This window comes from Cetorhinus maximus, chromosome 13 (genome assembly GCF_964194155.1).
Source record: "Cetorhinus maximus chromosome 13, sCetMax3.hap1.1, whole genome shotgun sequence".
Lineage (NCBI taxonomy): Eukaryota > Metazoa > Chordata > Chondrichthyes > Lamniformes > Cetorhinidae > Cetorhinus > Cetorhinus maximus.
In genome coordinates this window covers 33,820,525-33,846,306 of record NC_135891.1, presented here as the reverse complement: position 1 = coordinate 33,846,306, position 25,782 = coordinate 33,820,525, and the positions used below count along the sequence as shown (strand labels likewise).

The 25,782-nt window shown below is 45.8% G+C and overlaps 1 protein-coding gene across 1 annotated transcript in view; it reads right to left on the bottom strand.

Annotated features, from left to right (window-relative positions):
* ptgis (prostaglandin I2 (prostacyclin) synthase) overlaps positions 1-25,520 on the bottom strand; it is an 88,567-nt gene extending 63,047 nt beyond the window's left edge. The window contains exon 1 of the mRNA XM_078555236.1: positions 25,428-25,520. Within this exon, the coding sequence (XP_078411362.1) occupies positions 25,428-25,498 (71 nt within the window). The 5' untranslated portion in view covers positions 25,499-25,520. The remainder of the gene's footprint in view (positions 1-25,427) is intronic.
* Between the last annotated feature and the right edge of the window lie 262 nt (positions 25,521-25,782).

Below are 25,782 nucleotides of genomic sequence, written 5' to 3'. Positions count from 1 at the left end.
TCATTCTAACAGGAAGTAAAATCAATGTATAGAAATGTACCCATAAGATGAAATCTTTTAGCGAGTTTACAAATAACCTTGTGAAGACTGTTGTGCTACTAATCTGGAATGATTCTACTCAGATGATAGGTGGAATTTAATCTAGGTGACAGTCTTGCGTGCTGCTGGAGAGCTGGTGAGAGACTGCATCACCTCCTTTGGGGAAGGCCTGCCAAATTGTTGTCAGTCAGGCACTTAAGTGGTCAGCAGTGAGCCTTCCCCAGGATCAAGGACTCTGGGGGCAGAAATCCCACTCCTGAGAGCTGCTTGCCAACCGAAGGCTGGCAGCTCCTCATTGCTGTCAGCACCACCAGGTCAGCGGTGGTACCTTCCAGAGGCCCAGGATCAGTGACGGACCCAGGCCACAGGTGATTGAGGGCAAGATGGGATGAGGGTTGATGGCTGGGGGTGACAGGGAGCTGGGAATAAAGGGCAGGGTTAGTTCTCAGTGGACCTCTCCCCTTCCCAATGCTGGGTCCCTCGATTGAGCACTGGGGACCTGACAGTGAGGCACCACCCCCTCCCTGGGAGCACTACAAGCAAACCTGACAGGGTGGTTGAATACCAGCGACAGCGGGGTGAGGCCCTTAAGTGGGCATTAATTGCCCACTTAAGGGCTTGAATTGGCAGTGGGATGGGATGGCTGTCCATCAGGGCAGCAGCGGAAACGGAGTGGGGACTCCACCAGGCACCCTCCCCTCCCTGCCCCCCTCCCCACCCCCACCCCCCGATTAAATGCCCCTGCCTCCAAACCCATCTTGTGTAATAGATCTCTCTCTAGATGACTATCATTAAAATTAATAGGAATCACAATCCTTTCTACTCCAAGATACTGAGATTAATTTTAATCCTTCCCCCTTCCCCACAACGGGCAGGAATAGGGTTGGAGGGGGGTTCGTGGTTGTGACATTGATTGATCTCACTTAATGGACTAGATATTGCCATAAGATGATAGCAAAAGTATCAGCATTCACTGCCATTGGTCTTCTGAAACTGACAGCAATCTCGGGGGGAAAAGTGTTCCCCTTCAGATTTTATGTGTGTGAACACTGAACACAATAAAACTTCTGTCATGTAACTGAATTTTTATGATGATTAATTTCTTTTCTAATTGACGTAGGTTTAAAATTATACGATACTGTGACAGAGAAAAGTTTATTTATTGTGATGATAAATTGAAAGATTGTGAAATCAAGGGTGTGCTTTCCTTCTGTTAACTTCAGCAGACACATTATAGTGAGGGCAAGATGCAATTTCTTGTATGGTTGGGGAAATTTCACCCATGCCTCAAATTGTTAGATCAGTAGTTAAGATAGCATTAGCTCCAAATGAATGCTTTTGTTTAGAGAGTTGAGAAATGTGTATTTAACTACTTAATTAATCAGCAGATTTCATCACACTTTCAAGTTCAAAACAGACAGCAGGAAATACCACATTAATATTTTAGTAATTCTTGTAGTTTGTCAGTACAAAATGAGTTGCTAGTAAATGGGCTACTATTGTTTTGTGATTGGCTATGTGATCTCATTGATCAAAGGTCCAGTTTTGAGAATGATGGAAAGTAACAGCATCATTTGAAAGGCCTGCTTCTGGATGAAACATCAAACCAAGGGCCCCATTTGCCCTCACTTAAAGGATCCCATGGCACTATTTCAAAGAACAGTAGGGAAGTTATCCCCAGTGTCCTGCTCAGTATTTTTCCCTCAATCAACATCACTGAAAAATCTGATTATCTGGCTGTCACTTTGCTGTTTGGGGGAGTTTGCCGAGTTTGCCATGTTTTCAACATTACAGCCGTTGATACACTTCAAAAGTACTTCATTAGCTGTAAAGCCCTTTTGGACGTCCTTTGATGGTGAAAGGCACTATATAAATCCATGCCACTCTTTTGTGAGGGAAGCACCAAAGAGTAGTCATCTCTTCCTCTTCTGTACAAGTTACTAACCTGATACAGATTTCATCTCATTCTGAAGCCCTAAAAAAAATTGCAGCGTTAATCTTTGGTTGGGGGGGTTGGGGGGAGGGCTCCCTTTCTTATCTTTGGTGCCTCAGGTCATGCCGCAGCACTGTAGCATTTCCCTGGCTGGTAGTGGTGAGCTCCCTCAGTGTGGCAACAATCCCTTTGAGAGCCAATATTGAATTCCTAATGAGACCCAACCCATGGAAATGTGTCCGAGTCACTGCAGCAGGTGGAAGTCCTGTGCCAGTCTAGTTCTACCAGTGGACCTGCCTCAGTGGGAAACCTAAAAAGACAAAAGAAAAAGAAAGACTTGGACCTGGATTTTTCCTATGGCAGCGGGCTGGGTGGGTGCGGAGCCAATCACCGCCCACGATCGGCTGTGCGCCACCATTTTACATGGGCGAGCCAATTAAGCCTAGCGTAATGCACAGCCAGTAGCGCTCAGCGCTACCTGTGCAGGCAGGGAGAGGAGGGAGAGTCGGGGCCTGCATGCGTGCGAGAGAGCGCAGCAATCTCCCTGAGGCACAGAGCTGCCTCGGGGAGATTGAATGAATAATGAAAAAGTTCAATAAATGATGTGAAAATTTGTTTAAACATGTCCCCTCATGTGATAGTGTCACATGAGTTGGGACATGTTTATAAAAGTGGGAAATAAATATTTATTTATTTTGTAAAAGCTTCAGGAAACCTTATCCAGCCCGTGGATGAGGTTTCCTAAAAAATGCAAAGGCCGCTTGGGCTTTTCGCCTGCCCGCCAACCTTAAGGTTGGATGGGCAGTGTCCTTAACTAATGTAATTAATTCCTCAATGGCCTTAATCGACCCTTAACATTTCGGCGGGCGCACAGCCGACTCCGGCGCGCACCCGCCGAACAAAATGACAAGATGACGCGCGATGATGTTGGGACGCACACCCGATATCATCGTGCGTAATTTTACAGATCGGCGTGTCAGGCCCACCCCCGCACACCAATCGGAAGATTCTGCCCATGCATTTATATAGCACTTTTCACAGCCATGTCTCAAAGCGCTTTCCAGCCAATGAAGCACTTTTTGAAGTGAAGTTACTCTTGTAATGCAGGAAGTGCAGCAGCTAATTTGTGTTTAGCAAATTCCTACAAACAGTGGGAATTTGACCAGATAATATGTTTTGGTGCAATTGATTGAGAGATAAATATTGATCAGGACCAGGGTTAACTTCCCTGCTCTGCTTCTAAATAATGCCACGGGATCTTTTACATCTTTTGAGCAGGTAAATGGGGCCTCTGTTTAAAATCTCATCTGAAAGATACGACAGTGCAATGCTCCCTCAGTATTGCACTGGTTGATTTTTGTGTTAAGGCCCTGGAGTGGATCTTGAACCTGGCCCATAAGATATAAAATCTGATGGTAAAAATGTAAACAAGTCATTTACTGTGGACGTTTTCTAAACTGCCACCCCCCCACTGTTTGAGTCTGCATGCAACCCATCCCTCTTGTGGGGAGGCAGGGGGGCCCTTTCCTATTCGAGAGCCTGCGGGCATCTTCTCCCATTCATACATGCAGTATCCCTTTCAACCCCTTGCTTGTTAGCGTTTCAGTTACTCTTATTGGGGTCCAGCTTCCCACCCCTTTGTCTACCCTCTGCCTCCCATTGTTCCCGCTCTGCCTCCTTGTAAAGCCTTCCTGCCCCTCTGCCTTCCATCATGCACACTTCCCCCAAACTCTTGCAAAGCCTTCCTTCCCCACTGCCCCCATGTGTTTACCAATCCCCACCACACCACCCCTCCAACCTACTGCATAGTCTTTCTTTCCCATTGCCTTCGTGTGTTCAACAATCCCCGCCCCAACGCCCCCCCAACCACTTCCCTGGCTCATATGTTGGTTTCTGAATGTTCAGCCCTGTCTGAGTACCACTGCACTGTGGTGTCCTTCTGGACAATGGTGGAACCCAACGGGAGCAAACCACCCCTAAACGCCACCCTGGTCGCAATACTGGTCAGTGTCTGAAAGTTGAGCCCTGCCTGAGTATCGCTGAACAGTGCAGTCCTTGTGACTACGGAGGCAAGCACCGGGAGCAGACCAACCCTACAGCCCCAGCAGCGTGGTGTTCCACGGGCATCAGAACAAGACCAGCGCAGCGTTGTGGAAGGTAGGCTATTTGTGTTGCACTCTCCTCAAAGTCACGAGCAAATTAAGGCCCGACGTATGCATGCCACCCTTTTTCAAAGAAAGTTCAGACCGACGTGGTTTCCCGCTGGTGTGACGCAAAATTGGAAGGTGGCACGTGAATCCAGCAAGAAACTAATTTCATGAGCATTCATAGATGGTAATGAATGCAAATGGCGTTCATGCCACAACTCAGCGGGATACCCAACCTGCCATTAACCTGCCATCGGGAGAATCATAGGCCAGGATTTTACTTATGGTAGGTGGGTTGGGCGGGAGCGGGCGCGCAGCCGATTGCCGCCCGCGATCAGCTCCATGCTGCCATCTTACACGGGCGGGCCAATTAAGGTCCGCCCAGCGTGAATCGCGGCTCCCGAGAACAGCGGGAAGGGATGGGTGGCGGTGGGAGGCCAATGACAGCCGGGTCCTATGGTGACCTGGCAGCCTATTCAAAAACAGCACAGGCTGCCTTCCAAAGGCTGCTACCGATGTCGCACAGGAGGATGTCAGACAGTGCTCTCAGAGTGCAGGCCAGGCGGGAGGGCAGGTCGGCGGGGCAGTCTGCCCCAAGATGTTCAGAGGAGTGCCTCACTGCCCACCTTGAGGAGGTGGCAGCACACCGCGACATCCTTGTGCCAAGGGACAGGAGGAGGAGGCCCCCCCACATAATAAAATGTGCCTGGGAGGAGGTGGCAGAAAGGGTCAGCTCCCGCGATGTGGTGAGACGCACCTGGATGCAGTGCTGCAAGCGGTTCAATGACCCTTGCAATTGGGAAGGGTGAGTACCATGTTGGCATGGGTCACTTAGCACAGCAGTTAAGCAGCCCCCCCCCCCACCCCCCCCACTCACCCTTACCCCACAACTCAGAATTTTGTTTTTGCATTCATTCATTCACGGGATGTGACCTTCGCTGGGTGGGCCAGCATTTATTGCCCATCCCTAGTTGGCCCTGAGAAGGTGGTGCTGAGATGCCTTCTGTATCCACTGCATGTGGTGCAGGTACGCCCACAGTAGTATTTAGGGGCGAGCTCCAGGATTTTGGCCAAGCCACAGTGGTGGAGCACTGAAACATTTCAAAGTCAGGATGCTGAGTGACTTGGAGGGGAACTTCCAGATGGCGGGGCAGCCATCTATCTGCTGCCCTTGTCCTTCTAGGTGGTAGTGCTTGTGGGTTTGGAAGATCTTAGAGTGTGAGTGGCAAATGTGATGGAGGCAGCATCTGGGCAAGGGGGTCAGCCCTGGCTGCTTGGAGTGAGTGTATTGCGGCTCCATATTGGATGAGCCCTGCAATGTTTCACTCAGGTGGGGGTGGCAAGGCTGCAATGGCAAAGCAGGTACAGGATGGACTAATCAATGTCCCTCTCTTCTTTCAGGTGAAGAAAGCCCACAGTGATGCCAAGTGGCTGAGGACTGGCGGAGGGCAGCCCCACCTTCTCATCTTGACCCAATACGAGCAGGAGGCACTGGAGCTGGAGAGGCACCATGCGCCCAGGTCAACCAGCCGCGGTGAGGTTGGGGTGGTAAGGGTGGGAGGTAAGAGTGCCATGCCCTGAGGTCACAATGTCTGTCATTGCAAACATTCCACTGTTGACTGTATATTGATTTCAGCATCCGACATGGGTTGCCCATTGATAATGGAAGGAGGAGCGCATCCTGATCTGGGTGCCATGCACGTTAACAGTGTAACGACTTCTCCTAATCAAATGTCCTTGTTCTTCCTTTCAGCGTCTCTGGAGCACGGCCACACTCAGGAGGTAGAGGGACCGCCACTGACCCCTGAGGGCCCAGAAGATATAAACGCACCAGCATCACACCATCTCAGCCAGGCAGGAACCAGCGCAGATACCAGCACCTTGGTGGGGATTAGATCATCGGCTGGTATCTCGGTGCACAGCGATGAGGGCACTTCACACTCACTTGAGGTGCAGGCTGAGGCAGAGAGTGCCCAGGGTGCCGGCAGGAGGAGGACTACTGGGGACCAGGAACGTGCTCAGTCAGTGGCTGATGTGCCTCTGGAGTCGTCCCTGAGGCGGCAGATGCTGGATGTCCAGCAGGGTGTGCGGGAGGATCTGGCGGAGACACATGAGGGAATGTGTGCCATGGTCTCCGTGATGGAGGAGTCCATGCGGAGCATGAGCAATGCAGTGACCCTCATGGCCGAGCTCACTGCCTCCTCCATGGACAGAGTGGCGACTCTCATGGAGAGGCTCCTCCAGGAGAACAATCAGGGCTTCCTAAGGATACACTTGGACCTGCAAGCCCTTAAAGAGGCATTGTCCTCAGGTGGTCAGTGTCAGTTTGGGAGATGGATTGGGCACCCAGTATCCCAGCTAGGTGTCCATCCATCAATGGTGAGAAGGGGCGGGTCCAAAGCGACCTCACGTTGGGCAGCAGCTGCCTGTCATCTCTGCAGGCTCCTCTCAGGGCGCTCCGGATGACAGCAGCAGCTCCTCCGCCCCTCTGCCAGTGACCGTGGCATCTGATGAGGTTGTGGCGACTGGGGAGATGCAGCTGTGCCACAGGCTGCTTCCTCCTAGTTGGGGCCAGCACAGTCTCCACGGGCCAAAGGACGCCTGCGAAGGTCACCTGCCACTGGATTCTCCACTCCTGCCACGAAACCCACCGCAGACTGGATAGGAGAATTCCACCCATTGTGATTATTTGAAATTTGGCATTCTTGCATTTGTCCTGATGAGTGTAAGACCAAAAGCTTCAGCAACATTTCTCTCTTTGCAGCAAAAAAACAACTACCTGAACTTTAAGTGATTTAAAATGAATGAAATAGATTTTGCTTCCCTGTGCCTGGGGTCATTGGAGCCCTTAGGCATAGTGCATAGCTAAAAAATTGAAAGGGTGGAATCACTTGGCCATTACATTAAGTGACGGAAAATTGGACAGGGCCCCCTTATTGATGCATAATCCCCTCACCGGACTTTCCTATGTACTGTGTCCAGGTGATCCAATATGCCCAGGCACAGGGATAGAGAAATCAGCTGCCATGCATCTGATTCTAATATTTTGTTAAAATTAAATGTTGATACATCCTAAAACTTTGGCTCACCTCTTCAGCTTTCCGCTCCTCGTTCAGCACTAATGGGCCTAATCTGAGTAGCCAATCAATATAATGTCAGTCAGTGAAAACATCTGTAATATCTAGAGAACTTTCAATAAGTTGTGGCCTTGTTGTGATTCAGTTCTTTGTGAGAATTTACACCAGTCACCTCCTCTGTATATAAAGCTGTAATGCTTGCCAACAGTTCTATAATAAATGTTTGAATATAACAATTAGATTTTCTGCTCTTGACATTAGTAGTTATTTATTATGCTATCTAGATTTGAAAAAATGTAGGAGGAACCTGTGAAATTCTCATCTTTGATACTTACTTACGTAAGCAGGCCTAAAATCAGCAAAGAGAAGAATTTTATTCCCATTTATCGCCTGACCAACTGGGCATGGTATTAAATTTGTATTTTAAATATAGCCCATGTCAGCAGTGAAAATGAATGAGGTGAAGCAATGCCAACAATTCAGCATCTTTTGACTTCAATTCCTGGAGCAGAATTTTATGTCCAATGGGCGGGCACGTGTCCAACCCGATTAGGTGTAAAATAGTGCGTGGTGACATCGGGCGAGCGTCCTGATACCATCGCGCACTTGCCGACAATTAAGAGGCATGTTAAGGCCCTTAAGCAGGTAATTAAGTTGTATTTTTTGCTGCCCGTCCAACCGTTCGGTTGGCAGGCGGGCGAATTAGCCAGGCAGCCTTTGGATTTTTTATGACACCCCACCCATGGGCGGGATGAGGTTTCCAGAAGTAATTAAAAAAAAGAAACATTTTTCAACATCATTTTAAACATGTCCCTCTTCATGTGACTGAGTCACACATGGGGACTTTTTTCTCTCATTTTTAAAGCGCTTATTTTTGTGTCCACAATTCTTCAGCTCCCTGAGGCAGCTCTGTGCCTTCAGGGAGCTTTCAGTGCCCACTCCCTCACGCATGAGCAGACTTTAGTGTTTGCCCTCCTCCTGCCCCCACCCCAGCAGCGCTGACGTTCTCAGCGCACCTTTCATGCTGGCTGGCCATTAATTAACCCGATTACGGGCAGCGGTCGGTTTTGCGGCCGCTCCCAGCCCGCCCACCTCGCCCACCGGATGAAGGGAAAATCCTAAACAAAAACAAAAATAACTGGAAAAACTCAGCAGGTCTGGCAGCATCTGCGGAGAGGAGCACAGTTAACATTTGGAGTCCGAATGACCCTTCAACAGAACTAAGTAAAAATAGAAGAGAGGTGAAATATAAGCTGGTTTATTTCACCTCTCTTCTATTTTTCCTTAGTTCTGTTGAAGAGTCATACGGACTCGAAACGTTAACTGTGCTCCTCTCCACAGATGCTGCCAGACCTGCTGAGTTTTTCCAGGTGTTTTTGTTTTTGTTTTGGATTTCCAGCATCCGCAGTCTTTTGCTTTTATGTCTCTGCATCTGATCGAATCCAGGTTGCACAGTACCAAGATCGTTATCAGCGCTCTGAGGTTTCTACATGTTGCAACTTTACTGAATGTTTTCAGTGATCTTGTTTTCTCTGCATACTGTTGAATCCTCTGATGGCTGGGAGGTATGCGTACTCACAGAAAAGATAACAAATATAGCCAATGCAAGAACAGAGGATTTGGGGTGTGAATAGTATTGTCTTGTTAAGTACTTTAAACAGTTCAAAGGAAGAAGACGCAATCTCATTGGTGACCACGGAAGATCAAGGGTAAGAGTACAATTAATCCAATGAAGGTTTTGATCAACCCCATCGTTTCTAGTGCAGCTTTTAAGAAAAACCAGTGAATTGAATCAGAAGCTTAGCATTAAGAGAGAGAGGGAGAGAGAGAGGGCCAAATTGATATCTTCTAAAGAGCTGCAATATGTCTAAAATCTAAAAATCAGAAAGCATTATAATTTGTGAACAAATGCAAAATAATATAGATGCTGGAAATCTGAAATAAGAACAGGAAATGCTGGAAATACTCAGCGTGACATAAAATCATCAACTTGAAACACTTGGCTGGATTTTATTTCCAGGGTCCTGATCCCAACACTGGGCTGAATTCCAGGTCGGGAACCCAGAAGTGGCTGTGGGGGCCACTGGAGGATATTTCTGAAGGGGTCAGTTAAGAGGCTACCTCTGGGAACCCTGCCCAATTAGATGATGGGCAGGATTCACAACCAGGAGGGCCAATGGGAGCGGCCAAGGTTCTGGGCAGCTGGCAGCCCCACCTGGAGAAATGGGCACTGCCACTAAAAGTCTAGACAGCAAGGGCACCTGAAGATGGAGGCACCCTCTGAAGATTTGTACGAAGTATACCATAGCCACAGCTGGCAGTCCATCATAGCAGAGGGGGAGGCCCTCCAAAGGAATGCCTACAGCCGCAGCTGTGGCCCTCCTATGCACCTCTCCCCTCTCTAGCCTGCTGCTGGGAAGCCACCACCATTCCATCCCCTGCCCATCTGACAGCTGGAAAATCCCTACAGCATTTTTAAAATTCTTTCACAAGATCTGGGATTCACTGCCTAGACCAGCATTTATTGCCCATCCCTAATTTCCCTTGAGAAGGTGGTGGTGAGCTATCTTCTTGAACCACTGCAGTCCATGTGGTGTAGGTACCCCCACAGTGCTGTAAGGGTTCCAGGATTTTGACCCAGCGACAGTGAAGGAACGGCGATATAGTTCCAAGTCAGAGTAGTGAGTGGCTTGGAGGAGAACTTGCAAGTGGTGGTGTTCCAATGCATCTGCTTCCTTGACCTTCTAGGTAGGATATGAAGAGTGCCCTCCACTGGCACTTTAAATGTCCTAATTCGCTGGCAGATGGGTTGCCGTCACCTCCCAAGATGCTGCCTCCCTGAAAATAGGCTGGAGGCGGAACCACACTGTCAGACGGATATGTGGACTGGTGATGAGAAATTGCTGCACGTCCACTTCCCTTCCAAATGAAAATTCATCCCATTATGCTCTGTTCTCCTATCCACAAATGCTGCCTGACTTGCTGAGTATTTCCAGTATTTTCTGCTTTTATTAACATTCAATAAAACCTATCAGACTCAGGGTAAACCAATGTGCAATTAATTTATTAGGTAGAATTTGAATCAATTAGGAAAATATTTGAAGGTGGCTCTGTCTGAAGATGGCTCTCTCCATTTCAAAATAAAGGCAATGAATAATATCTGCAGGTATCAGTTCTGAGCCAGAGTAAATGTAGAGATGAAAACTTTAAAGAGAAGTTCTGGGACCAGCTTTTTGTAGAATTTGTCCGGAAGGCATGTACTTCAGGTGTTTTATCAGTTTTAAAGAAGCCTATGTCCTGGAGCACCACTTCCATTCCTCGCTCCCGAGCTCCCTGCTCTTCCTCTTGGTTCAAATGCATTAATGTCTATTCTGCTAATGATACGTGGGCCTCAGGAGGAACTCTGAATTCCAATTGATGAAGATCAGAATAAATTACACAGCTAGTCTCCTCAAGATGTTCATGTTTGTCATTACCTGTGCTCATTACAGGATAGTGTCTCCTCAAGACAGTAAATGTCCTGGGTTATCACCATCTCATAGTGTTGGATATTCTGCAGAAACATTTGAAATGGGTTGTTCATTCTGCAGGAGGAGAACTTTGGAGGTCAATAACACAGATGTGAACAGAGTCAAGTTGAGAAATCCACTCGTCTAGTCACCCTCCAGGAAACCAAAGCCTCCCTTCCTTACGAGAAATTACATTGCACTTTCTCAGCTCAAGGCAGCTGAAGTCCTGCAAAATAATGGGACTGAATCTGAAAAACTGGAGACAACAATCTGTAAACTTTCATTCTCAAGTTAAGACTGCGATGCAGCCTCTGGGGGAGGTTCATTGATTCTTCTGTTGCTAATGGGTACTTGTGTTATTTACAACACATACCAGAGTAGGGATAGGGAACGAAAAGCAGTGTTTGCCAAAATACACAACTCTGTGCCCAGAGTTATTTTAATTGGTGCTGGGACTTCTCTAACCAGATGCTCATCTTTAGTTTCTTTTCTCAGACTCTTTGCTTCTCTTCTATTTTAACTTTATTGTTTCTGGCTTATTGCCTTATTGTTTTTACTCTTTCTCTTAAACATTGATTTCTACCTTTCTCTTCCAGCTTATGCTGTTTCTTTCATCGCTGCCTCCATTGATTGTCTTTCAGACAACCAGACGGCTAGATTTGCAGTTAATGCTCCACCATCAGGGATGTTTTACAGCATACTAACTGATGCCAGACCCTAATATTTAGCAATTTTGGCAGTTGCCACAACTATAAAATAGATCTAATTTCTAAACCATAGAAATAGCAATCCTGGGAATTCTCTTCCAAACTTATATGAGATTCAGTTAAAGACTATTCTCATCAAGAGTGGGAGAACTGTGGTAATGCTCACATTATCCTAATTTTGACTAACTCAAACTGGGCAATAGGCATTATTTATAGCGACAATTTGTAGCTGTCAAGCATGTGCATGTTTGCACAAGATCTGTACTTTTGCTCCTTTATAATATATTATTTTGTGTCACTTATAGGTAAAATTATAAAGAAGAAGTGATCAGCCTGATAAGACATCAAGCAGCTCCAGTTAGATAATAATATCACTCCTCCTGCCTTTTATTCATGATATGAACCAGGACCCACCTGTGTCAGTGCAATTCCCAAGCCTGATTGTGAAGAAGACACTGAGACCAAGATGCTTTGATTGAGACTGTTTATTGCTTGCCACAGAGCTTACTTCTCCACTCTAACTCCAGAGACCCAGTACTGGCTGACTCTTCTTTATATCCACAGTAACTAATCAATACCCATACACTTGTTCACCTTATTACCTTCAACTCTTGGGTATTTAACACCCATCAAACATAACCTATTAGATACTAAGTCTGTCTGCCCAGATTACTCTAACAACCAGTTGTGGAGCATGGAAACCACCTTATGGGTTACTAAGAGTATAGTTATCATACCAATTTTGCATCACTGTAATGTGCTTCCACTTCAGGATTTGCAAAAATTGTAGTATAAATCCAGAATGATGCTTTTACCTCACCTTAGTGGGATGCAGTAGGATAAAATGGTGGAGAAATTAATGGCTGAGAAATTAGATTAAGCAATGTGGCATGGACTGGGCACACAGAATGCTCACCTCAATGGAACAGTTAGGTCCAAGGTTGATCATAATTGAATTTTGGGCCTCATCTAAATTAGACTGCTAAGCTCTGCATCCCCAGGCAGCATGCTGATGAAGTAAGTGGCCATTGATTTCTGGCTGGTCAGGTAGTGCCTGTTGTGTCTCCTAGATATTTTACCAGTTTAGAAGAACTTATGTAACTGTTTTAAGTCTGTGGAAATACCTGTACTGCACACAATACATTTCAAATGTACTGGCTAGGAGCAGTGCAGCATGTAACTATTCTCTTTAAATAACACTGCTACTGCTACATCTGCTCTCTCAACTTGTCCCACCCAGTGGTGGGTGCACTGGATTTACTAAAATGCACGCAAGTCAAAATGATAGCTGATGGATGATGGCTGCACAAAATTCGGAGGCCTACTGCTCATTTTTCTAGTGCAAAACAGACAACTGTTAGTTAAAAATTGCTCCCAGAACCTTGTCATTCTTTCACTATGCCAAGCTCTTACAATGTTAAATGATGTGAATCCATACATTAGAAGTTGCTTATCATAATGTTTAATAAAGTTCCAAAATATTTGTATTCATTCCTGTGCAAGCTATCCAATTTAAGGCATGCAGCTACCCCTAATGAAGGTATTAACAAATCATTGTTGAAGAAATTATTGAAGAAGTTGTCCTTTGGGTACCAGCAAGATTTATGACTGTACTGTTTATCATTGATAGCTGGTAGGGATTATTGTTGTTATGATTTATCATTGGTAGGTTTTACCACTAACAGTGTTCGTAGCTAGTAAGGGTTAGGCTAACAGGATTCACGTCTGGTGAGGTTTAGGCAGGTAAGGTTTACCAACGTTATGATTTGCTGAATATTGATTTCAAGCAGCAACCCCACCCCAACAATCACCATCCCTGCAAAACTCCCATCACAAGTTGGCCAAACCAGGCTGAGCAGTGCGTGCCAACTATTAAATTTGGTGTGGCCAGATGTTTCTACACCAGTATTGTGTCATGTGCATCATCATGATCATCTAAACATCTCCCCTTTACATTCAACAGCATTCCCATCACTGAATTCCCCATCATCAACATCCTGGGGGGTTACTGACCAGAAATTGAACTGGACCAGACAGATAAATACTATAGCTACAAGAGCAGGTCAGAGGCTGGGTCCCCATTGACTATCCATACTACAAGGTATGAATCAGGAATATGATGGAACCACCCTCTGCACATCTTGTGAGTGCAGCCCCAATAACACCAAAGAAGCTTTTCACCATCCAGGACAAAGCAGCCTGCTTGATCGACACCCATCCACCGCCTTATACATTCACTCCCTCCACCACCGACACACAGTGGCAGCAGAGTGTTCCATATGCAAGATCCACTGCGGCAATTCACCAGGCCTCCATCAACAGCATCTTCCAAACTGGCTACCTCTATCCCCGAGAAGGATTTCCCCCTCCAAATCACACACCATGACATTGGAACTGTATCTTCGTTCCTTCACTGTTGCTGGATCAAAATCCTGGAACTCCCTTCCTAACAGCACTATAGGTGTACCTACACCAAATGGACTATGGGGCAGTTCAACAAGGCAGCTCACCACTACCATTTCCAGGGCAATTATGGATGGGCAACAAATGCTGAGCTTGCCAGCAAGACTCACATCGCATGAAACAATAAAGAAAAACAATTAGGTGAGGAAGAGAGCCCTGAGCATGAATCAGAACAAAAAAAAAATAACAAAAATAAAGCTTGCCTATATAAAAACAGAAAGTGCTGGGAAAACTCAACGGGTCTGGCAGCATCTGTGGAGAGTAACAGAATTAAGGTTCGAGTCCAATATGACTTCTTCAGGACTAACGAGAGGTAGAAATGTGATGGGTTTTATGCTGTTGAAAAAGAGGGGAAGGGCATAAGACCATAAGACATAGGAGCAGAAATTAGGCCATTTGGCCCATCGAGTCTGCTCCGCCATTCAGTCATGGCTGATAAGTTTCTCAACCCCATTCTCTCGCCTTCTCCCCGTAACCTTTAATCCCCTTACCAATCAAGAACCTATCTATCTTGGTCTTAAATACACTCAATGACCTGGTCTCCACAGCCTTCTGTGGCAATGAATTCCATAGATTCACCACTCTCTGGCTAAAGAAGTTTCTCCTCATCTCTGTTCTAAAAGGTCTTCCCTTTACTCTGAGGCTGTGCCCTCGGGTCCTAGTCTCTCCTACTAATGGAAACATCTTCCCCACGTCCACTCTATCCAGGCCTTTCAGTATTCTGTAAGTTTCAGTCAGATCCCCCATCATCCTTCTAAACTCCATCGAGTATAGACCCAGAGTCCTCAAACGTTCCTCATATGTTAAGCCTTTCATTCCTGGGATCATTCTCGTGAACCTCCTCTGGACCCTCTCCAGGGCAAGCACATCCTTCCTGAGATACGGGGCCCAAAATTGCTCACAATATTCTAAATGTGGTCTGACCAGAGCCTTATAAAGCCTCAGCAGCACATCCCTGCTTTTATATTCTAGTCCTCTCGAAATAAATGCCAACATTACATTTGCCTTCCTAAATACTGACTCAACCTGCAAGTTAACCTTAAGAGAATCCTGGACTAGGACTCCCAAGTCCCTTTGCATTCCAGAGTTCTGAATTTTCTCCCCATTTAGAAAATAGTCTATGCTTCTATTCTTCCTATCTTCCTACCAAAGTGCATGACCTCACACTTCCCCACGTTGTATTCCATCTGCCACTTCTTTGCCCATTCTCCTAACCTGTCCAAATCCTTCTGCAGCCTCCCACCTCCTCAATACTACCTGTCCCTCCACCTATCTTTGTATCATCTGCAAACTTAGCCAGGATGCCCTCAGTTCCTTCATCTAGATCATTAATGTATAAAGTGAAAAGTTGTGGTCCCAACACTGACCCCTGAGGAACTCCACTAGTCACCAGCCGCCATCCTGAGAAGGACCCCCTTATCCCCACTCTCTGCCTCCTGCCAGACAGCCAATATTCTATCCATGCTAGTACCTTGCCTCTAACACCATGGGCTCTTATCTTACTGAGCAGCCTCCTGTGCGGCACCCTGTCAAAGGCCTTCTGGAAGTCCAAGTAGATAACATCCATTAGCTCTCCTTTGTCAGGTGGAACAAAAACAGGACAAGTATTGGTTAGAGGGTGGAGAAAATAAATACCAAAGATGTCATGGAACAAAAGGCAAAGGGAGTGGTAAAAAGTGGTTGTAGTAAAGAAGCAAAGCACAGGTCGAGAGTAGATATTTATAGCAGGATAAAGGTCAGCTCAATCTGAAAGCATAAACAAGATACAGGCTGGCACTTTCAGCAAAGAAAAAAATCAAAAATCGAAATGGAGGATGGAGTTCATGCACTGAAGCTGTTGAACTCAATGTTAAGTCTAGAAGGCTGTTAAGTGCCTAATCGGAAGATGAGGTCCTCATCCTCCAGCTTGCTTTGGACTTCACTGAAATATTGCAACAAACCGATGACAGAAATGTGAGCAAGAGAGCAAGATGGTGAATTGAAATGAGAAGTAACCGGAAGGTCGGGATCATGCATGCGGACTGAGCAGATGTGTTCCACAGAGCTATTCCCAGTTTGCGTTTGGTCTCTTCAATGTAGAGGGGACCACATTGTGAACAACGAATATAGTGGACTAAATTGAAAGAAGTAGAGCTTCATCCTTGGAGAGTGAGGAGAGAGGAAGTAAAAGGTCATACTGACTCAAAACATTAACTCTGTTTTTCTCTCTCCACAGATGCTGCCAGACCTGCTGAGTTTTTCCAGCATTTTCTGTTTTTATTTAAGTAAAGCGATTGCATTGGAAAACGCTGTGGGAAGGGGATGGGGTATTGGGGGTGATAGAAGAGTAGACCGGAAGGTCACAGAGGGAATGATACCTTTGGAATGCTGATGGAGGAGAGGGGTGGGGGGAGATGTGTTTGGTGGTGGCATCATGCTGGAGGTGGCGGAAATGGTGGAGGATGATCCTTTGAATGGTGGGGTGGAAAGTGAGGACAAGGGAACACTATTGTGGTTCTGGGAGGGAGGGAAAGGGGTGAAGGCAGAAGCACAGGAAATGGGTTGAACATGGTTGAGGGTCCTGTCAGCCACATTAGGGAGATTCCTTGGTTAAGCAACAAGGAAGACATGTTAGAAGTGCATTGTGGAAAGCTGCATCATCAGAATAGGTGTGATGGAGGTGAGAAACTGGGAGAATGGAATGGAACTCTTACAGGAAGCAGGGTGTGAGGAAGTGTAGTTGATGTAGCTGTGGGAGTCAGTAGCTCATAATGATTATTAGTAGACAGTATATTCCCAGAAATAGAGACAGAGAAGCCAAGGAAAGGAAAGGACACGTTGGAGAGAGACCATGTGAGAAGGGTGGAAATTGGAAGCAAACTTGATAAATTTTTCCAGTTCCGAATGAGAGCAGGAAATGGCACCAATTGATGCACCGGAGATAGAGTTATGGGCGGGGGCCTGAGTCAGACTGGACCAAATGCCAAGTGCTTTTTTACAGTCTGTATCTTGTTTATGCTTTCAGACTCAGTTGAGCTTTATTTTGCTATTCTGGACCCATGCTTTGTTTCTTTACTACAACCATTACCACTTCCTCACCTTTTGTTCCATAACATCTTTGGTATTTAATCTCTCCTGCCCTCTAACCCATTCCTCACCTTCCTTTTTGTTCTATCTGCTCTTACCCCCTTTATCAACAGCTTGAATCCCATCACATTTCTGCCTCTCTTCAGTTCTGAAGACTCATATTAGATTTGAAACATTAACTCTGTTTCTCTCTCCACAGATGCTGTCAGACCTGCTGAATTTTTCCAGCATTTCCTCATTTCATTTCAGATCTCCAGCATCCACAGCATTTTGCCTATAAAGATTATCCTGTGCTGAATTTAGCAATTGCCATTAAGTCCCACCACGGGGTTGAAAGCGGGAGGCAACTCCGCTTTGGTGGGTGGCTGGTGCCAGGACCCAGGGTGGCATATTGCAGTGGTGGCCATTTAACAGGTCTTCACCGGTGTTGCTGTCCAATTAAAGATGGTGCCCCATCCCCAACAGCAATGGTCCAATCAGAGAGTTGGGAACTTAGCAGCCTCAGCAGTGTCACTGGCACCGTTGCATCAAGGTTGACCATTGCTGTTGGAGGGGCCTCTCTGTGAAGTCCCTTTGGAAGGCTGCCTTTGAGTGCCCTCTGGGAAGTCCCCAGGCTTCATTGGGCAGTTTCCCCACATGGCGATGGGCCTTCTAGATGCAGGCAAAATACAGGAAGTGGCCCTTAATTGGTCACAAGTAGCTCAACTGGCCTCCTGTCAGGCTTCCAAACTGCCATCTTTCCCATTGCTGGTAATGTGCCATGGTGGTGGGAAGAAATCGGGCACCCCTTCCAGTGCTTTCCCCCGCCAATTAGCCAGCACTCCAACCCCCCAGCCCATCCCATAAGACCCATAAAGTTCAACCCCATAAACCTAATGAACTTGCTTCAATAATGAAATGACATTTCAAGGAAGAGAAATATATGATGACGTTTTTACTGGTTGGTGTGGCAGTATAAGAGCTCTTTTAAAATAAATTGAGAAATTTGTAAATGGAACTTGGCAAAAGTAGCAGTTTCAGTTCAACCATAGGTTACATGTGCACTCAACCATTCACACACCCAGCTAACAACAAAGCAGGGACGTGACAACAAAAATAAAAACGCCTACTCACAGCTGATCTAAACCTAACTTATAGACACACCTAGCACAGAAATGAGCAAACTTTTAGTACCATTGTCAAAAGCCTCACCCACAAATGATTTTAACACTAGCTATTCAGTTAATCCTTTGCTTTTTTTAGTTTTTCATGGCTGCTGATTTACTGAGATCACTCCACACTGCTGATGTAGGCCAGCTTCATCCCCATTGTAGGGTAGACGTCCTGTCATTCAGCAGCTCTGCTCTGAGCTAGAAGCAGGATTTTACTGACCACACGATGCTCCCCACCCCACCCCTGCTGGGCATGCTTTTGGCATAAACTATGATGGGTGTCTTGCCCACCACCTTCCCACCCACCCCCAACCCGGTTGCCATAATACGGATGGCGGGTGGGTGCTAAAATCAGCAGCCCGCCCACCATTTCTAAAAAAATTAATTGTTAACAAGCCAATTGACCTGAATATTATTCTGCCCATGCCATAATACGGTTGGTGAGGGCAGGTAGGGCAAGATTCAGAAGGTCGTTTTTTAAATAACTTTGTGAAAAAGTTGGGGATTGGTAGGGGTGTACATCTTTTGGGGGGGGTACCTAGTGTGCATCAGGGGCACCCCCCAGCTTTGTGCCTCCCTACCTGGCCTCCAAAACCCACTCCCTATCCCTCTCCCTAGGCTCCCCGATCCCTTCCCGCCTTAAAATCCCGGCACTTGCCTTATTTGGGTCCTCTGGGATCCATTGCTCTTCATCATGGGCCTGCTTAATCCCAGCAGTGCACACTATTGGAGTTCAGGCACTGCCGGAACGGCAAGAGCAGCCGGCCAATCAGATTGGCCGGCCGGTCTTGAGGGTGGGACATCATCCCACTGTGGGGGTGGGTGGAAGTCTGACTCTCACCTTCTCAAAGCCACTTGCAGCGTGTTAATGCATGTTAACGGCACTATTGAATGTCGGTTGGTGCAGCACCGACATTTGTTCTGGGGGAGGGGGCAGGAACGCCTTACCGCCTCTCCCCCCACCCGCCCCCGAAATTCAGCCCCAGGACTTGTTCGCCATGGAAGGTGTGTTCATGACACAGTTCATGCAGGATGATAATCAGCCTGCTAATTCTTCCAACGCTTCCTCACTAGTACCAAAAGGAAAAAGAAGTGTTTGAAGATATGAAACAATCCCCCATTGCACCATTTTCAAAATAAAAAACACAAAAGCCTGGGTTAAAAAACAATAATTGAAATTACAATGCTGAATTGAATTTGTACTTCAATTGCCAAAATAAATAGTTATGATGCTATTTGACTGTAGATTAATCCACAGTCAAATTTATCAAATTATCAACTTTGTTGCCACTACTGTACCCTGACAATTAAACAGAAGAAATCCCTGTGACAGATGACAAGTAGCATACTTGCCTCTTCAACAGAGACTGAGGAATCAAAGGGGGTTTCCCTAGGCAACTCTCATTTCCTTTGTAGTGGGCAGATTCAAAGCAGTTAAGCAAATGACCTGAGGACAGGTCATGTCCATCTCTTCTGGGGTTGCAGGCAGGGAACAAAGTGTACTGTTAGGAAAAAACGTCAGTTAATTTATTTTGATAAACACCAATTTACATTACAATACAGATTCTCAGCTCAGAACTGGGATCCGTGAGCAGTTAAATATCAAAGTATTAGGCATTATTTGAAAAGTAAACCTAATTAAATCAGAATTATTTGCAATATATTACATTACATTAATAACTAGGAAAAGATAGTGGATCCCACTTATCACTAACAGTTTGCATTTTTAGCAGTTTTGCTGAAATACAAAAGAACCTTTCATTTCTAATCGACTATTGTTTCTCTGCTGTCATGGATCTTATCACATAAATGTTTAATACCGCGTACCAAATTCTTCTTTTAACAGAGGAATTAATCTGTTCAATTTAAATGGATTAACACCTCCATTCAGTTAGCTGAGAGAGGAATTTGGTATGGGTTCATTAAGGATTTATGTGATAACATCTCCCGCTGTTACTTCTAACTGTTAGAGCTCATTTTGAAAGTTTACTGTTCTGAAAAGACTCAGTAAAATTATTTCCACCTTTACAACCACTGGGTCCAAAATTCTGAGTTGCTTAGTTTCATGCATACGTGTGATCGTTCTGGTAAAAACGGTCAGGATTTTGGTATAAATCATATATACCAGAATTAACATGATATAACAAGTACATGGCAGCAGGCCACCAAAGTGATGTATGTGTGAAAATTACAGGGCAATGAGACCCAAAGCTATTCTAGATATTCACCATTTTACGTATGAATTGTACTGCTTGTTTCTTTGGTAGCACTGGATGGCAACTTGGTTAATGTCCCATTAAGCAACGGTAGATTTTATACCCTCTTCCTACACTAACGGAGGGATTTTCTGGACCCGCCCGCCACTGCGATCTTCCGGTCCCGCTGAAAGTCAATGGACTTCTGGCTGGGGCGCCGCCTTGCCCACAACAGGGCCAGAAAATCCCGACCTAAGTGTCGGATTTTCCGGTCCCGTGGCCCCACTGAAGTCAATGGACCTTTTGCTCGTCCGTCAAATTATCCATTCCGCCTGCGACGCTACCCATGGTGGCTGGGACCAGAAAATTTACACATATGTATGTGCCTCTTCTCCAAGGGCAGAATATTGCGCTCATCGGGTGGGCACACACTGGACCCTAACGAGTGTAAAATGACACGTGGTGATGTCAGACGAACGCCCTGACGTCACTGAGCACTCGCGCAGTATTTCGGTCGGCGGGCGTGCACAGGAGTCGGTAGAGCGCCCACTGACAATTAACAAGCCTATTAAGGCCATTAAAGATCAAATTAAATGAAATTTTTTCTGCCCACCCAACACTATGGTTGGCAGGCAGACGAAAAGGCCAAGCGGCCTTTGGATTTTTTGCGAAACCTCATCCACGGGCGGGATGGGGTTTCAATCAGTCATCAAAATAAAATGTAAAATTTTTCAATCTAATTTCTAACTTGCCCCTCCTCGCCTGACAGAGTCACCTGAGGGGACACGTTGCAAATATTTAAAAAAATCTTTCTTCTTTATTTTCAAAAATCTTCATCTTCCCTGAGGCAGCTCTGGGGAGATTTTCCTGCGCGCACTTGCACGTATGCGCGAACTTCTGTGCTCGCCCTCCTCCCCTCCGCCCCCCCCACCCTCCCACACGCAGGCAGCACTGAGTGCTGCAGCGCACATTTCATGCGTTGGCCTGCCAGCGTGAAATCGCGGTTGGGCCCCGATTGCGAGTGGTGGTCACGGCTGCTCACGGGCCCACCTGCCACATCCGCCCCAAGTATTGCCTAGCTCCTACTGTCCTCACTGGTTCCCCATCCTTCTGTTCCCTAATTCTTTCCTACCCAGCCTTCTCTCACCCACGGCCATCTAATTCTGCATATCGCTCCCGCCCCCTGCCCCTTCCTGTTCACTCTAATATCTATTTATAACCATTTGGGGCCTAGCTCTGACCATTGTCCCTCACAGCATATAGGAGGCACAGCGGGACACTTTGCAAAACTCTACCCATATAAATTAGCTGACTTGCACGTCATGGAAGTCTTGCTCCACCTCTGTTTCAATGGCATGGTTGGAAATTCAAGCTTTTTGTCTTTGTTATTTCCCATAGAATATTGCCGTTGGCCTGCGGGGGCGGGCCCGACACGTTGATGCGTAAAATGATGCAAGATGATGTCGGGCATGCGTCCTGACGTCATCGCGCATTATTTTGATATTTTGATTGGCGGGCGCGTGCTGGAGTCGGCTGTGCGCCCACCGAACTGTCAACGGCCTATTAAGGCCATTTAAAAAGTAATTTACCCTATTAACATCACTGCCCGTCCAACCTTAAGTTTGGCGGGCAGGCGAAGAGCCCAAGTGGCCTTCGTGTTTTTCAGGAAACCTCATCTGCAGGCTCTGACTCTCCCTCCTCCTCCCACCCACACAGGTAGCACTGAGGACTACCATAAGACCATAAGACGTAGGAGCAGAAGTAGGCCATTCAGCCCATCGAGTCTGCTCTGCCATTCAATGAGATCATGGCTGATCTGATAATCGTCAACTCCTTTCCTGTCTTTTTTCTATAACCCTTGATTCCCTTACTGATTAAAAATCTGTCTATCTCAGCCTTAAATATACTTAACGACCCAGCTTCTACGGCCCTGTGCGGTAAAGAATTCCACTGATTGACTACCCTCTGAGAAGAAATTCCTCCTCATCTCTGTTTTAAATGGGCGCCCCCTTACTCTAAGATTATGCCCTCTGGTCCTAGACTCTTCCACAAGGGGAAACAATCTCTCAGCAACTACAATGTCAAGCCCCCTAAGAATCTTATATGTTTCAATAAGGTTGCCTCTCATTCTTCTAAACTCCAATGAGTACAGGCCCAACCTAATCAATCTCTCCTCATAAGAAAATCCCTCCATATCTGGGATTAACCTAGTGAACCTTCTCTGGACTGCCTCCAATGCCAGTATAATTTTCTTTAGATAAGGGGACCAAAATTGTTCACAGTATTCTAGGTGTGGTCTAACTAGTGCCTTGTACAGTTTTAGCAAGACTTCCCTATTTTTATACCCTACTCCCTTTGAAATAAAGGCCAACATTCCATTTGCCTTCCCTATTGCCTATTGAACTTGTATGTTAGCTTTTTGGGATTCATGCACAAGGACTCCCAAATCCCTCTGTGCTGCAGCCTTCTGCAGTCTTTCTCCATTTAAATAATATTCTGCTCCTCTATTCTTCCTGCCAAAGTGCATAACCTCACACTTTCCCACATTATATTCCATCTGCCAAGTTTTTGCCCACTCACTTAACCAGTCTGTATCCCTCTGTAGAATTCTTGTGTCATCCTCACTATTTGCCTTCCCACCTATTTTTGTGTCATCCACAAACTTGGCGATAGTACATTCACTTCCCTCATTTAAGTCATTAATATATATTGTAAATAATTGAGGCCCCAGCACTGATCCCTGTGGCACTCCACTAATTACAGATTGCCATCCTGAAAATGCCCCCCTTATCCCAACTCTCTGTCTTCTATCAGTTAGCCAATCCTCTGTCCATGCTAATATACTCCCCCAACACCAGGGGCTCTTATCTTATTAAATAGCCTTATGTGCCGTACTTTATCGAATGCCTTTCGGAAATCCAAATATATCACATCTACTGGTTCCCCTTTATCTATCCTGCTTGTTACATCCTAAAAGAATTCTAATAAATTTGTTAGACATGATTTCCCCTTCATGAAGCAATGCTGACTCTGCTTGATTAGATTATGTATTTCTAAATGCTCTGCTACTACATCCTTTATAATAGACTCCAACATTTTCCCAATGACAGATGTTAAGCTAACTGGCCTATTGTTACCTGTTTTTTGTCTCCCTCACATTTTGAATAAGGGTGTCACATTGGCCCTTCTCTCATCCTCTGGGACATTTCCAGAACCTAAGGGATTGCTATGAGTGCATCCAAAATCTCTGTAGCTACTTCCTTTAATATCCTAGGATGCAACCCATCAGGTCCAGGGAACCTATCGGCCTTTAGCCCCATTAGTTTCCCTAGTACTTTTTCTTTAGTGATAGTTATTGTATTTATTTCCTCCCCCCATTTTGCCCCTTGATTATTGAGGCGTCCTCTTGGCTGGAGGTGAGGATGTGGATGGAGCTGAGGGACTGGCTGGCTGAGGGATCGGTCGCTTGACAGAGCTCACATCTCAAGGGACAATGCCACTAACTCTCACACACACCCTCACATCTCCAGTTAGTGGCATTGAGGTGTGAGCTCCCTGTGGCTATGTGATGCACTTGTGAATGCGTGACTTGAGAGTGATGAGAACCATCAACTCAATGAGACCATTCATCCTGTAGCGGCTGTCCTCCCCTGCAGGGCATTGGCCCTGACCACTGCCTCCCAAGCTGGACTAACAAGGCTTCCACCCACCCCGCGGCCAGAGCGGTGATAAAGGACACCACGGCGAGCCTCCACTACGCCCAAAAGGCGATTGACGGACGTGTCATTGAACCTGGGGGCTGTAGTCCCCCCGCCCCCCAGGGCCATGTCCTCCCCGCAGCAGCTGTGGGCTGGAAGCACCAAGAGGTGTGCGTGTGGCTGGACTTTAAAAATGGCGCCCGGCATGCTGAAGCACTACCGGGCGTGGGTTACGCTGGGCGGGCCTTAATTGGCCCTCCAGCGTAAAATGGCTGCGCGCAGCCGATCGTGGGCTGCAATTGGCTCCGTGCCCGCGTGCCATATGAAAATTTCACCCCATATAGTTTTTGTATATACATTTTTATCATTTTATTTTGGTCAACAGAATAATGCCATTTCTTTGATGGCGTCCTGAAGAATATGAATGTGGAAATATTGCAGATAGATATAAAGAACGACAGAGAATGGCTTAAAGGTTAATCAGGAGAAAGAAATGAGAGTATGAGAGGAAGCTAGCTAGAAATGTAAAAACGGGTGGCAAGAGTTTCTACAGGTACTTAAAAAGGAAAAGAGTAATTGGCCCACCCACGTAAAATAGCGGCATGGACCCGATCGGGGGTGCCAATCGGGATCACGCCAGCCCCCGCACAACCCCCCAGACGGGGGGAAATTTCTGGCCTATGTGTTTGATTTGTTGTTAAATTAATACATGCTTGATTTAGTTTTATATAAAAAACCTTTCAAGGCTCAGCGGCCTTATTCCTGAATTCAAAGCTGCATCTCAAACATACTAATTGAAAATATAGATTATGATGGTTATTCAAGTTTCCCTCTGGGATTTAAACAACACAGCCTTTACCAACTGCTGTGTCATAACAGTAAAAACGAGGAACCATCCCTGGAATTAAGAAATGCAATGTGTTACTCAGGAGGATTTGCTTTACTTCATGATGAAATACAGACACAGATCTCTGTGATGTTTATCATTTCAAACATATCAAATCATGTTATTTCAAGTAGTTGAACTAAGTGACGATAACATATGGCAGGAAACTCTCCTCACAGTAGTTATTGCCAGGTCAGAGCCCCATTAATTATTGAGAATCTTGAAAGAAATAGACAACCTTAAACCTAATGCATGCAATAACTCCGCACCACATACATATTTATATACTTGACTATCACGAAAACTTGCAACAGCGTACCAAAAAACTTTAATTAATTTTTAGAGCTTTGAATCACATTGCAGTACTTGTAACTATTTAATTTTTTTCTAAACTGGATAATCAAAATACAAAAACATCAGTGGTTTTATCAACAGATTAAATTACATGAGAAAAGATATGTGCCCTGGAATTTAAGTTCCAATTCAAACATTCACCCGCTACTCTGCTTTTCCTACAAAAGGAAATAGAACATTTATTTATTGTTATTCAACTTACCTGACCCTCTGCCGTTTAAGGTAGAGTATAACTAACAGAATAGCTGCAAAGAACAAAGTGTACCACTGCATTCTTGTCCCACAAAAATGCCTTCTTCACTTCTTCTGTAGCAGTACTTAATGAGCTTTGTGTGGGATCTTTGAATTCCAATTGTAAGAACTGGTTTAAATCTAAAGGCTGATAACCCAAACAGCAACAGGTTTGACTTGCCTTATGACTTTCAGACAGTCAAAGTGGCACAGGGCAAAATGACGCAGCCTTTATAACTGAGATTTCTAACTTCAGAATATGGCATCTTTCCATTACTTGAGCCCTCCCCTTTTAAATCGACATGCTATAAGATTCAAGTTTTTTT